The sequence below is a fragment of the Anomaloglossus baeobatrachus genome, chromosome 4, assembly GCF_048569485.1.
Source record: "Anomaloglossus baeobatrachus isolate aAnoBae1 chromosome 4, aAnoBae1.hap1, whole genome shotgun sequence".
NCBI classification, from domain to species: Eukaryota; Metazoa; Chordata; class Amphibia; order Anura; family Aromobatidae; genus Anomaloglossus; species Anomaloglossus baeobatrachus.
In genome coordinates this window covers 458,967,469-458,982,552 of record NC_134356.1, presented here as the reverse complement: position 1 = coordinate 458,982,552, position 15,084 = coordinate 458,967,469, and the positions used below count along the sequence as shown (strand labels likewise).

Sequence of the window (15,084 nt, the reverse complement as noted above, 5' to 3'; positions counted from 1 at the left end):
TGAATAAGAAACAAACTTCATCAATAAACTCCCAGCTCGTATTATTTATCGCTATCCTCAGTGATAGGCAGCATGTCCCACTTCCTGTACAGAAAGAGGCTGTGCAGCAGCTAGATTCCTTCTCTCCGCTGATGTGGAGGACATTACACAGCGCGGCGCAAGGACCTAGTTTGGTGATGTCAGACCCACGTGACCAGTCACGTGCCTTACACTTCCTACAGTCACAGAGCGTGGCTCCGCCCTGTCATGACGTCATGGAAGGTCCTTCAGGTCACTAGTATCCGGCGTCTTCTGCCCTTCCTCTCGTGCAGGATCCTCGGCGTCCAGTGCTGCCGCGCGCAGATGTCCCCGTGACCTCAGTGCGGCCATGTCCGTGCTCAGGAGAAGCCGCGGGCTGCTACAGGGTGAGGGGCGGTAATGGCGTGCTCGGGGGGATTCATGTGTGCAGTGCAGTCTGTAACTGTGACAGTGCCCTGAGGATCTCCCACCTTACACCCTCATAGACAGGGATATGTGGCTTTCCTATTAAACTTATGGAAAACCTTCACGGTAAAGTGATAGTTTATCCTGAAGTAGAAGGATACAATGGTGATTCCCTCACCTCACACAACTTATTGAGACAAAAGCCAATAACATTAGTGGGTATACCACCTAAAAGAGTCAGCGTGTCAGTAACTTGTCATGTGGCCTTGAGCATCAATTACAGATTGACAACGACGTCTTCTGCTGTTCACAAGTGGAGCTATTGTCTGGTGAGCCATGGCATCACACTCCTTTTTTAATGCGCAGCCCTCAGGTCATTGAGGTTTTGGGGTACAGATTAGTGAGACTCAATTGATTCCATAGGTTTTCTATTGGATTCAGGTCTGGAGAAAGTGCTGGCCACTTATGCCTTTCTGTGACTCTTCTAGTCTCTTTGTATCTCCGTACAACCTGCTGATGACACTGTGACTCTGTAAGCTCTGTGGCCACTTCTGTCTGAGAACATCCCTCTTGAAGCCTCACAATGGTCAGGTACTGCAGATCAATTGTCATGTGTCGTCTTAAGCGGGCTTACGCTGCGACATCGCTAATGTGGAGTCGTTGGGGTCACGGAATTGGTGACGCACATCCGGCCGCATTAGCGATGTTGCTGCGTGTGACACCGATGAGCGATTTTGCATCGTTGCAAAAACGTGCAAAATCGCTCATCGGTGACATGGGGGTCCATTCTCGATTATCGTTACTGCAGCAGTAACGATGTAGTTCGTCGCTCCTGCGGCAGCACACATCGCTATGTGTGACGCCGCAGGAACGAGGAACCTCTCCTTACCTGCCTCCCGGCCGCTATGAGGAAGGAAGGAGGTGGGCGGGATGTTATGTCCCGCTCATCTCCGCCCCTCCGCTTCTATTGGGCGGCCGCTCAGTGACATCGCTGTGACGCCGCACGGACCGCCCCCTTAGAAAGGAGGCGGTTCGCCGGTCACAGCGACGTCGCCGGGCAGGTATGTGTGACGGGTCTGCGCGATGTTGTGCGGCACGGGCAGCGATTTGCCCGTGTCGCACAACAGATGGGGGCGGGTACCCACACTAGCGATATCGGGACCGATATCGCAGCGTGTAAAGTTTCCTTTAGTCTCATGATGTCAAAATATGTGCAGTATGATGAGGACTGTAAATAGCAATTCTAAATGAATGCTGAAATGTATTGGTCGATTGGGAATTTTGCCATTAAGCTCCTTGTTAGAAAACAGCAAGTTGTGTAAAAAGTACTGAAACATTGAACAGTTGGACATCTGCATGCAAAAGTTTAGAGACAGTCACATTAAAAGGTTAGGTTGCTTTCACACCTCCGGTTTTAGCAGTGCGGCTAAATCCGGCTCTAAAACCTATGCAACAGATGCGGCGAAAAAAACGCATCCTTTGCATAAGTTTTTACATGCGGCCCGTCCGGTTTTTGCCGGTTGCGGCACACTACTGAGCATGCGCAGTGCAAAAAACCGCATGCGGTGGCCGGATGCAGTTTTTGCTGCATCCATAGGCATACATTGGAAAAAGCGCCGCATCGGATGCGGCGCGATGCGGGTTTTTTTGCCGGACAAAAAAACGTGCCAGGCAACGTTCCATCCGGCCGCCGCATGGGCTACATATGCCGCATCCGGCAAAAACCGGACTGAATGCAAGGCCATGTGACACAATCCGGCACGAATTAAAGTCAATGCGGAAAAAACGCAGCCAGCGGCAAAAAAAAACGGTTGCGTTTTTTCTGCAAAGTGCTGTATTGTGCCGCACAGCAAAAAACGGATGTGTGAAAGCAGCCTAAAGGCTGCTTTACACGCAGGGCTATCGGTACCGATATCGCTAGCGTGGGTACCCGCCCCCATCTGTTGTGCGACAAGGGCATAACGCTGCCCGTGCCGCACAACATCACCCAGACCCGTCACACTACCTGCTTGGCGACGTCGCTGTGACCGGTGAACCACCTCCTTTCTAAGGGGGCGGTTCGTTCAGGGTCACAGCGACGTCACAGCAGCGTCACTGAACCGCCGCCCAATAGAAGCAGAGGGGCGGAGATGAGCGGGACGTAACATCCCGCCCACCTCCTTCCTTCCGCATAGCGGCCGGGAGGCAGGTAAGGAGAGCTTCCTCGTTCTTGCGGTGTCACACGCAGCGATGAGTGCTGCCGCAGGAACGAGGAACAACTTCGTTTCTGCTGCAGTAACGATTTTTGAGAATGGACCCCCATGTCACTGATGAGCGATTTTGAACGTTTTTGCAACAATGCAAAATCGCTCATCGGTGTCACACGCAACGGCATCGCTAAAGCGACCGGATGTGCGTCACCAATTCCGTGACCCCAACGAGTTCGCATTAGCGATGTCGCAGCGTGTAAAGCCCCCTTTAGAGTGCATTATAGCATCACCCTGAGATTTCACAAGAAAGCCAAATATCCCGAACTTTGTGAGTATTGTTCATATATGATGTTCCGGGTGAGCCCCACATTCATGAAGCCCATGTCTCACAAATACGAATGTGGTGGAAAAAAGTGTGTGTGGCTTAAAGGCTTCACTTTTGGGGCCAATCTTTATTTTGATTGCATGTATTTCTAATGAAAATGTATTTTTGGGTTTCGTTAAAAATGTTCAGTTTCCCTTGGACATCCTCTGTGTTGCTCTCTATATTGCTGGCTGCATAATGATTTAACTGAAAATCCCTCAGTGAGCTCATTCTGACGGTCCAATGGGGGAGTTTGGAATAGTTTAGTCTTTTTCTGAGCTCCACTCAGCTTATGTATGACCACATCAAAGTTAATGGCTTAAGGAAACAAAGAGTTTGGAAACAAACTAGTGCAAAATCTTTATTGAAACCCAATTGAAAACCTTTTTAGGCCCAAATACAAGTGTTTAGAGGTAACTTGTCCCAAGAGGCTGTTATTATGTAGCATAAGGCTATCTGCGCACGTTGCGTCGTGTCACTGCAGAGAATTCTGCAGTGATTTTACAGCATGTGCGCTTCAAATCGCTGCAGAAACACTGCGTAATGGATGCAGTGTTTCAGCAGATTACATGCCGATTTCATGCGCTCCAGCTGCTGCCCCAACCATAGAGTGGGAGCAGCATCCAAAAAGCACGGAATAATTGACATGCTGCATTTTTGAACGCACGGATTTGGGTCAAAATTTTAGCATCCAAATCGCTGCATTCAAAAAAAGCATTGTGCGCACGTCTCAATCTACATAGATTGTGCTAGGGACGCAGGACGCATGCATTTACGCTGCAGTTCTAAATGCAGCGTAAATGCATGAAATTATGCAACATGCGCACATGCCCTATAGTGTAAGGCTATGTGCGCACTGTGCATTTTTCGCGGCGTTTATACATTTTTCAGGTGCGGTTTTGTGCAATTTTGGGCTTCAAATTGCATGACTGCTTCCCCAGCAAAGTCTATGACTTTTCATTTTTGCTATCCGCACACAGCTTTTTTTTTTTTTTTTGCCGTATTTTTGAGCTGGAAAAAAAAATGGTCATGTCAATTCTTTCCTGCGTTTTACTTTGTTTTCCACCCCTACAATGCATTGCAAAAACACAACAAAATGTAATGATCAAAAACGCACCGAAACGCAGTAAAAATGCATGCGTTTTTATTGGTGCGTGTTTGTCGCGGGGGTGTTTTTGTGTGCTTTTAGCGACAAAACACAAACCCACAAAAACGCAGCGTCTAAAAAAAGCAATGTGCGCACATAGCCTAACAATGCTGTGCGGCCACATCACTCATCACTGCATGTGAGGCTACTGGACGAATATGAACTTCATTCCTCCAGGGAGCCGCATACTTTGTCATAGAGACCTCAGTCTCCAGTAGTCTCCTCCAGCTGTTTGCTCCTCTACCACTGTAATTGACACCTTCCCCTGCAGCGCATCTGTGCAGAGCGAGCTGTCAGTCAAAGTCCTAGTTTAGGAAAAATTTCCAGAACTGAAAACATTTTTTGAGTGATAAGGCTATGTGCCCACGGGGACAGTGTCCTGCGGATATATCCGCAGGATATTCCGCAGGTGCTCCCAGAAATCCGCAACAGAACTTTCTCTGTTTCCATGCTGCGGAATGTCCTGCGGCTATAGTGCGGACATTCTGCATTGAGGACACAGTACCATGGCTTTGGCACTGCATCCTCAATGCAGAACAAGTGCTGCAGTGATCGGGGTGCTCATACTTACCTCCATCATGCAGCACCTCGCTTTCCGGCGGCCGGGTCACTGTCAGCGTCTGGTGCACTGTGCTGGAGGTGGGCGGGCCTGAACTAGCTCTGGTTGTCACATGACCAGAGCTCGTGCAGGCCCCGCCCACCTCTTCCTTCCTGTACTTTTCTGGATCCACCGCGCTCCTGTACACCGGACGGAGAAAGTGACATCGTTGTATTCTATCAAGGCAGGTAAGTATATGGGACCCTGCGGAGAAATCCGCAACAATAATTGACATGCTGCAGATTTTTCCGCACGAAAATCCGCACGATTTCCGCTGCGGAAAAATCTGCAGCGTGGGCACAGCATTTCCCAAATGCCATAGAATTGGCTGGGGAGTAGCTGTGCTGCAGATTTTTGGAAAATCCGCGGCTTTTCCGCGAGAAATGCGCGGCAAAATCCGCGCTTTTTCTGCAGCGTGGGCACATAGCCTAACGGTCTGTAAGATGTGACAAAATATCACATTTAAAGAGGCTTTCCCACAAGTAGGCCCTGTGCACACACTGCGTTTTTACCCGTGGGGTTTTTTTCTTTTGCGTTTTTGCTGCAGAAATTTCTTGAGAAAATGGTTGTAACCTTTCTGCAGACATTCCTCAGCAAAAGCTGTGGAAAAAAAAATAGCTGTGCACACACTGCGTTTTTTTTTCTCAAGAACATTCTTCTGCAGAATTTCTTGAGAAAAAGAAATAGCATGTCACTTGTTTTTTTCCCATAGATAATAGTAAAAAAACCCGCAGGGATCAACCTGCGTAAAAAACGCATCAAAAATACACAAAAAACGCAGTAAAAACCCATGCCTTTTCAGTGCATTATTGATGCGTTTTTTGAACACAAGTGCACTAATCTTTCAGACTCATGAAATTTATTGAGAAAAATCCTTTTTCTAGTGCGCACAGGGCCTTACAGTAATTTCCTGTCCATAGAATAATGTATGATCTCTTAGGATATGAGTGAGCACTTCCACGCTCGGGGGCTCGGATGAGCGGGACTCAAGTACCTGAGCATTTTACTCTAAGGCTATGTGCGCACGCTGCGTAAATACATGCAGTTACGCTGCACTTTGTAGCGCAGCGTAACTGCATGCATCCAGCGTCCCCTGCATAATCTATGGAGATTGTGCAGGGTCTGTGCGCACGTGGCGTCTTAGAGCGCAGCGCTTCGGCTGCTGCCCGAAGCGCTGCGTTCAAGAAGTGACATGTCACTTCTTCCGTGCGCTTTGCCTGCAGCTCCTGCTCTGTCTATGGCAGGAGCTGCAGGCAGAGCGCACGTTCTCGCCGGCACCATGCGCTTCAGAGCGCAGCTTTTCAGCTGCGTTCTGAAGCGCACCTTTTCAGTGCGGTGCAGAGCGCACTTGTGCGCACATAGCCTTAGGGCTACTTTGCACACACAGATAAATCTTTGGCAGATCTGTGGTTGCAGTGAAATCATGGACATATTGTTCCATTTGTACACAGCCACAAACCTGGCACTGATTGTCCACAATTTCACTGCAACCACAGATCTGCCACAGATTTATCTCTGTGTGCAAAGTACCCCTTAGGCTGCTTTCACACATGCGGTCTTTGCAGTGTGGCTCAATCCAGCTCAAAAACCTATGCAATGGATGCGGTGAAAAAAACAGATCCGTTGCATAAGTTTTTTCATGCGGCCCGTCCGTTTTTTGACGGATGCGGCTTTTTATTGAGCATGTTCAGTGCAAAAAAACGTATCTGGCGTCCATAGGTTTGCATTATAAATCGCGCCGGATCTGGCACAATGCGTTTTTTTGGCCGCACCAAAAACCGTGCCAGGCAAAGTTCCATCTGGCCGCCGCATGGGCTAAATATGCCGCATCCGGCAAAAACCAGACGCAACGCAAGGCCATGCGGCACAATACGGCGCTAATGCAAGTCTATGCGGGGAAAAAACACAACCGGCGGCAAAAAAAAAAGGTTGCGTTTTTTCTGCAGAGCTAGGTACTGTGCCGCTCAGCAAAAAACGGATGTGTGAAAGCAGCCTAAGATTTCCTGGACAAATTCTGGCATTCCCCAATAACTTCCATTATACTCAGGTGCTTGAGTCATGCCCATCTGAGCATCCATTGCTCGTTCTGCGTACAGGGCCGTGCATGGTACTGCTCACTCATCACTAGATATGACCATTCGTTACCCACTGATCACAAGATTGGGGGTCCTGTACCTCGCATAAGTGAACCTGTTTAGTGCACACGTTATCACCATCCCTATAGACTGATTGGAGAAGGGGTCATATGGGGGCACTATTCTACTCCATTCACATGAGCTTTATATGATCCACATTTGGGGATTGAAAAGGAAACCAAGAGATTATACATGGATCTCCTGACAATGGATGACGGAGGTAAAATAACCTTTCCTTTTTTGCCATTGTATGTGGAGAGTCTGCATTGCTCTTATCGGACCCGTCGCTGCCCTCATTGCTGTACACCTATAGTATCAATGGGTTTTTATTTCCCCACAATGCAGGAATTGGACTGTGTATACTTGTACCCACATCCCCTGAGCAGTACTATGCTGCAGATTCCAAAATGTGCAGAAGTACCATGTCCTGCCAATGCTGTGGTGCCCATGAGACGGCGGTGTCTGGCTCAGGCTCGCCCTGCCTCTTATGTACTGTATGAGCTCGCCCGCGGCCACCAATGTCCACCATCATTGCAGGGCAATCTAATGGAGGCGGCCCAAGAGTAACAGTGCCCTTCTCTTAGATTAGAGAGTCATGATTGGACATTTTCTAATAGTGGTAAGGGCATGCTGCTCTCACTTTTTTCAGATTATGTAGGTTTTTGCAGTGTAATTTAAAAGCAGTGAGATCAGTATGATATAGGGACTGAGACCCTGATCCTGTAATGTGTCACTTACTGGGTTGTGAAAAAAAATATTTGTTTTATCTGCTGTATCTATAGCAGTTCTCTGATATACGGTAGCTGTGTATAACCTCACCACACCACTGTTTGGCATCTTTTGGAGTATTCCCTGCATAGTAACTGTGTATAACCTCACTACACCACTGTTTTACAGCTTTCTGTGTATAACCTCACTACACCACTGTTTGGCCGCTTTCTGTATATCCTGTGTATAACCTCAACCACACCACTTATTGGCATCTTTCGGAGTTCTGCCTGCATAGTAACTGTGTATAACCTCACTACACCACTGTTTGGCAGCTTTCTGTGTATAACCTCACTACACCACTGTTTGGCAGCTTTCTGTGTATCCTGTGTATAACCTCACTACACCACTTATTGGCAGCTTTCTGTGTATCCTGTGTGTTATTTGCAGCTTCTTGTGTATAACTTCACCACACCACTGATTGGTAGCTTTCTGTGTATAACCTCACCACACCACTGTTTGGCAGCTTTTTGTGTATCCTGTGTATAACCCCACCACACCACTGATTGGCAGCTTTCTGTGTACTACCTGCGTAGTAGCTGTGTATAACCTCACTACACCACTGTTTGGCAGATTTCTGTGTATAACCTCACTACACCACTGTTTGACAGCTTTCTGTGTACCCTGTGTATAACCTCACTACACCACTGTTTGGCAGCTGTCTGTGTACCCTGTGTATAACCTCACTACACCACTGTTTGGCAGCTTTCTGTGTACCCTGTGTATAACCTCACCACACCACTGATTGGCCGCTTTCTGTGTATCCTGTGTATAACGTCACCACAACACTGGCCGCTTTCTGTGTACCCTGGGTATAACCTCACTACTCCACTTATTGGCAGCTTTCTATGTATCCTGTGTATAACGTCATCACAACACTGGCCGCTTTCTGTGTATCCTGGGTATAACCTCACTACACCACTGATTAGCAACTTTTTGTGTACCCTGTGTATAACCTCACTACAACACCGATTGGCCGCTTTCTGTGTATCCTGTGTATAATGTCACCACAACACTGATTGGCCGCTTTCTGTGTACCCTGTGTATACCCTCACCACAACACTGATTGGCCGCTTTCTGTGTACCCTTGTGTATACCCTCACCACAATACTGATTGGCCGCTTTCTGTGTACCCTTGTGTATACCCTCACCACAACACTGATTGGCAGCTTTCTGTGTACCCTGGGTATAACCTCACCACACCACTGGCCGCTTTCTGTGTATGCTGTGTATAACCTCACCACACCACTGTCCGCTTTCTGTGTATGCTGTGTATAACCTCACCACACCACTTATTTATATAGTATAGTTTATACATCGCAGCTTCTTGTAGCTCTAACATACATGACATAATTGATTACCTCCAGTAGGTACAAGCAATTAAAAACTCACTCTTTCCTCTTGTTTTAATATGTTGATGATGATATTGGTGCTAGATTCTTCTTACTAGTATATGCATAACTAATGTTTGTTTTTTGTTTTGTTTTTTACAGCAATCCGCCCAGCCAGTACATCTACCAAGGTCCAGACCTCCGAGGTGGTGGAAGTCGATACAAATGAGAATGAAATGGTAAACCCAGATTTCGTCAATAGGAATCCTCGAAACCTGGAGCGACTGGCACTGGCCGTTAAGGATCGAGGATGGGGCACAGTGTGGCCAACACGTCAGTACTGGCACAGGTGAGAGAAAGTGGCAATATTAATCCCATATATTTCAAAGTATAAGCCACCGAACGGCCGTTTTTTGCACAATTATCATGGCCAATCCATTTGTTGTCACTTTTCTTTTTTCATATTGTGGTATTCATTAATGTTGTTTATGACAAAGTCTTCAGAATGGTGCACCTGAGTTATGAATTTTGTACCAAATCAAAAATGATCTTTACTTTTGTCTTTTTCGGCCTAAAAGTTGTATGTTCTGCTAAATATCATACGATTCAGGGCAAAATATCTGGGCCGTGCACAAACTTAGCAACTTTTTAAAAATGTTGCAATTGATGAATCGTCCCAAAATATCTGGAAACAACAAATCACACCCATATTGGTGGACGTTAAAAAAAAAAAAAAAAAACACAAACAAAAAAACACACAGATGAACACAAAATAGACAATAAAAAGAAGGCGCAAATAAAAAATGGACAAAAGACACTAAAAAGTAACAATGTAGTGTCACAGTGTGATGGTTTGGAGCATGATACTATAAATTACAGTTTTCTGATGTTCTGGTTGCTAGGGTAAATGCTGCCTAACAACCAGTCTTTTCGACAGAACCTCTTACTGTTTCGTTTTCCATATTTTTGCTAAAACAAATTTAAATTGATGAGCTAAAAATATTTTGGTCGCTATTGAAAAGTTACAACAAGAGAAAAGTTTCTATCTGAAAGTCATTTTCTTTTTAAGGGTACGTCTAGAACGCAGCGGGCATCACGTGACCGCGACTGTGGAACATTGTAGCGGTAACGTCGTCCTCTCTGCTTCCACCCAAGAATGGGCCGTGAAGAAACATCTGTACAGTACGAAAGATGCTATTGCATGTGAGAATATTGGTCGAATCTTGTCCCAGCGCTGTTTAGAGGCTGGAATACATTTCATGACTTTTCGGGAGATCCCATGGGTTTACCGCAGCGAATCGGTAAGTTGGAAAGTTTTTTGGTTTTTTTACTGAATTAGTAAATTTGAAGAAAGGATGATCTACAGAGATGCACAGCATTTCCCCTCCAAGCTCCACATCGTCATGCTGAACCAATAAAGATATTAAAGGGGTATTTACATGAATACATCATGAGGACCATGGTCAGTACATCAATACAACACCAGAACAAAGTTTTGACTATTTCAGGAGGATTTGGAGAGTTTCTGCTCAGTTTCTTCTCCAAAAACTCATTGTGAACACACCATAACTTACACTGAGGTTTTGGAGCAGAAACAGAAGAAATTCAGCAAACTTTTTATGATTTTTTTCGTTTTAACATTGCCATAAAGCACAATATCTATTACTACACATGTACAAGATCAGAACCACCATCAGTAGATAAATGCAGCACCAGAACAACCATCAGTACAGTAATGCAGCAACACCAAGCTTAGTACAGCGATCACTTGCAGTTCTGTGTCAGCCCAATATACACTTTTTTTTTTTAAACAAATTGTTTTTTATTGAAATTCTCTCAAACATACATGCACATAGTACTTGAAACATACATATATATGACAATGGTTATCACATGCAAGCACATTACCATGAGATCATAAGTAGTAAAATATATATTCCAAATGGAGTTACTTTTACTCAAAGAAAAATAAACCAAACATTTGGAGGGGGCAGGGAAGGAGGGGAGAAGAAAGCATGTCTGAAACAGGTACCCCTCTTGCATATAAATCACTTAACTTGGGTGAGTAACTATAGTCTCTGTTTGAGAGTTGTGCGGACCCACCAACACCTGAATAGACCTCCAACACCTAGAGAGAACTCTATACAGCGGTTCTCCCAAAGGTAATTCTATACCGGAGCTTCTCCCAGTATTCGTTGCTCTTGAAACCACACTGTAGGTTGAAAGCGGGTTCTAATGTCATCCTGAATGCGTTGTGGAAGCAAAAAGATGAAACTTTCTCATGTTGCGAAGAAGGCCTGCACCTTTCCCTCTCTCTCTATTTAGGGAGGCCTCAGCCCAATCCATTTGAAGCAAAAATGACAGTTTGTCTAGAAAATCTTAAAAGGAGGAGCTTGGTAATGGATCCACATTTGCAATATGGCCTTAAGGCTCTGTGCGCACTAGAAAATTGAATTTTCTTAAGAAAATTCTGCAGGCACTGAAAGATTACCGCACCCGCGGTAAAAAAAAAACGCAAAAAATCCGCACCAAAATCCGCATGCGGTATGTTGCGTATTGTTGCGGATTTGGTGCGGAATTGCCACAGGTTGTTCCCTGCGGGATTTCACAGTTCTCCCCGCTCCTCCTTTCCGTGGTGCTAAAGTCTCTGGGCCGTGCTTTTGTCCCGCGCGGCTGCCTCTGGCGCTCTGCTGTTTGCGGGTCAGCTGTGCACTGCATATGAGCCAGGCCGGCTCATGCATATGCAGTTATGCAGTGCACAGCTGACCCGCAAACAGCAGAGCGCCGGAGGGACAAAAGCACTGCCCAGAGACTTCAGCACCATGGACAGCAGGAGAGCAGTGTCCGGAGAAGGTGAGTATAAGATCAGCTGTGACTTCAGTCAGCTGATGTGCAGTGACCGTTGGAGTTTTCCACCTGGAGTCCTCCACCTGTCACATTAGTGAAGTCACCGCTGATCCCGGCGGCTCACTTCACTTGCGTCCTGACCCTCACAGTGAGCAGTCATGGTTTATGGCGCTCACTGTGAGTGCCAGGTGTAGCAGAGCTGGAAGCGTCGTGGGACATCTTGTCGATTACGTTGGACCTGGAGGACTGTTATTAGGGGTTAATAAAGTGGTGAAAGGGGGGGGATTTTTTTGTCTTTTATTTCAAATAAAGGATTTTTGGGGTGTTTTGTGCTTATTTACTTTCACTTACAGTTTAGTGATGAGGGGGTGTCATATAGATGCCTGCCATCACTAAACTAGGACTTAATGGCAGCAGGGCACAGCTGCCACTAACTCCTTCATTACCCAGATTGCCACCGCATCACGGCAACGGGAAGAGCTGGGAAAAGTAGTCCGGGACTGTCGCATCTAATGGATGCAGCAATTCCGGGTGGCTGCTGGCTGATATTTTTAGGCTAGGGGGCTCCCCATAACGTGGGGCTCCCCAGCCTGAGAATACCAGCCCCCAGCTGTGAGGCTTTATCCTGGCTGGTTATCAAAATTGGGGGGGGACCGCACGCTGTTTTTTTTTTTTTAATTTATTTACTGCACGCTATAGACCCGCCCACCGGCGGCTGTGATTGGTTGCACTGAGACAGCTGTCACTCAACGGGGGGTGTCTGCCTGCAACCAATCACAGCCACCGGTGAGCAGGGAAGACGTGAATACGAGATTGAATAATGAGCCGGCTCTGGAAGATGAACGAGCCGCCACGGGAGCAGTGTGACAGCCGCCCGGTCATCGGTGAGTATGAAGCGCTTACTCCTACCCCTTTGGGCCAGATTCTGTTCCCCATAAACTTTATATGGGTAGCAGCATCTGGCCAGATACCGGGGATCAATTCTCCGCCGACCCAGAGTCAGTGAGTGATTAATCTGCCAGTCTTCGAAACGGCAGGGACCTGCGGAAAAGAAGTGACATGCAATTGTTTTCGCTGCAGGAATCCCGCAGCAAAACATGCAGCTGTCAAAATCCGCATAGTGCGCACAGCATTTTTTTTCCATAGGTTTTGCTGGTGAATCACTGCAGAGATGTTATGAACATTTTCTGCAGTGAAACATGCAGGAAATCCACGGCAAAAAACGGCAAGTGCGCACAGGGCCTAATACAGGCTGCTGCTATAAAATGCAGTAGTTTACAAGCTCCTGGAGAGCATGTGTATTTATCTGGCTCTAAATATCCAAAGATAGCCCATAGAGGTTCATCAGGACCAAAGTTTGTCAGCTCTGTGGTAGTGAACTGTTCTATTTTAGTACAGAAGGGCCGAATAGCCGGGCATGAGCACAGACAGTGGAGTACATTAGCTTCAGGAGACCGGCACTTAAAACACTCACATTCTGTGACCCTTCTGTGGGCTTAGATCAGATCTATCATAGATTTTCAATCTCATTTCTAGAAAACGAGTTGAAAGGAGGAATTTGTGGGTTTGGTCCAGAGCTTTCAAAATAGCACTGCAGAAATTGAGATTGCTCACAATTCAGAGCAGCATGGATACATTTGTAGTTGGCAGCTATTTGGCCAGACAAAGAATTAGATTTAGTGATCCATGCAAGCAGATATGGCCTCCATTGCTTCTCAGGAAGATGTGCTGGTATCTTTGTCACATAGCTCTTAACCCGCATACAATGGAAAGAAGGGAATGTAACGGTAGGGTATTTAGACTGCAGCTCTTCCATGGAATACATACGGCGTTCCTCTAAGGGGTACTATGCACACTACGACATCGCAGGTGCGATGTCGGTGGGGTCAAATCGAAAGTGACACACATCCGGCGTCGCTGTCGATATTGTAGTGTGTAAAGCGTTTTTGATACGATTATCGAGCGCAAAAGCGTCAAAATCGTGTAATCGGTGTAGCGTCGGTCATTTCCATAATTTCGGAAGGGCTGATGTAACGATGTTGTTCCTCGTTCCTGCGGCAGCACACATCGTTGTGTGTGAAGCCTCAGGAGCGAGGAACATCTCCTACCTGCCTCCTGCGGCTCACGCCAGCTATGCGGAAGGACTGAGGTGGGCGGGATGTTTACGTCCCGCTCATCTCCGCCTATCCGCTTCTATTGGACGCCTTCCGTGTGACGTCGCTGTGACGCCGCACGACCCGCCCCCTTAGGAAGGAGGTGGGTCGCCAGCCAGAGCGACGTCGCAGGGCAGGTAAGTGCATGTGAAGCTTCCGTAGCGATAATGTTCGCTACGGCAGCTATCACAAGAGATTGCAGCTGCGACGGGGTCGGGTACTATCGCGCTTGGCATCGCAAACATCGGCTTGCGATGTCGTAATGTGCAAAGTACCCCTTCGTGGCCTAGATGTTTGACAGATGTCATACCCTGCGAGTATCACTTATAAAATGGATGAGAGTGGCCATGTTAGAAATGGGTGTTGCCAATGAGTGGGAGGAGAGACATCTGAGGAGAGAGTCTGAATTGTCGGCATATTTTCTGCCATGCCTTCCATGTGGATGTTATTAGTGGGTTCCCTCTCACCTCAGCCAGCAGCTCCGTGTAAGAGGGCAGGAAGAGCCAGCCCCGGTGTGAGACGGCAGTCCAGGCCATACTGGACATAGCAGGAGGTCCCCCTCAGCTAGTCCACTACTACGCGGAACAGGGATGCTAAATTATAGTGTTTAATATCAGGGAAGTGTGCCCCCTATTTCCCCCTCAGCTGTTGGACTACTTTATAGGCTATACAGGGGTTTTTTACCCTCCACCACAGATAAATGAGCAGTATAAGTAATGAATCCTCTTCTCCTTAGGAGCCAGGTGGAGTGGGAGAGTGTGAAAACGACAGAGAAGATATGGAAATTCTCTCACTTTAAATAGGTTAGCTCTGCCTAGGTACGATAGGTCCTTCCATTTAACTAAGGTGGATTCCACGTTTTTTCATATATAGATTGATATTGGTTTTATACAATTTAGCCGGATGTCTCATCACATATACTCCCAGATATTTTAAAGAGCAAGTGGTCCATTGACAGGTGAACCCCAATGCCCACAGCAGTTTGGAGAGCCCGCATAACATCAATACCTCGAAAGGCCGCCTACGTCTTCCAGTCCTTGTATGAGAGAGTGCAGGACTTGTTTGGAGTTAGTTTAATATACCCTTTTATCGCATGAACCTGCAACTCCCCGTATGTCCTTCACAATAG

The 15,084-nt window shown here is 46.8% G+C and overlaps 1 protein-coding gene across 1 annotated transcript in view; it reads left to right on the top strand.

Moving 5' to 3' along the window:
* Nucleotides 1-240: 240 nt before the first annotated feature.
* Nucleotides 241-15,084, top strand: part of MRPL18 (mitochondrial ribosomal protein L18) — a 38,192-nt gene continuing 23,348 nt past the window's right edge. Inside the window, exons 1-3 of the mRNA XM_075342704.1 lie at nucleotides 241-404; nucleotides 9,118-9,304; nucleotides 10,025-10,256. Of these exons, the coding sequence (XP_075198819.1) occupies nucleotides 368-404; nucleotides 9,118-9,304; nucleotides 10,025-10,256 (456 nt within the window). The 5' untranslated portion in view covers nucleotides 241-367. The remainder of the gene's footprint in view (nucleotides 405-9,117; nucleotides 9,305-10,024; nucleotides 10,257-15,084) is intronic.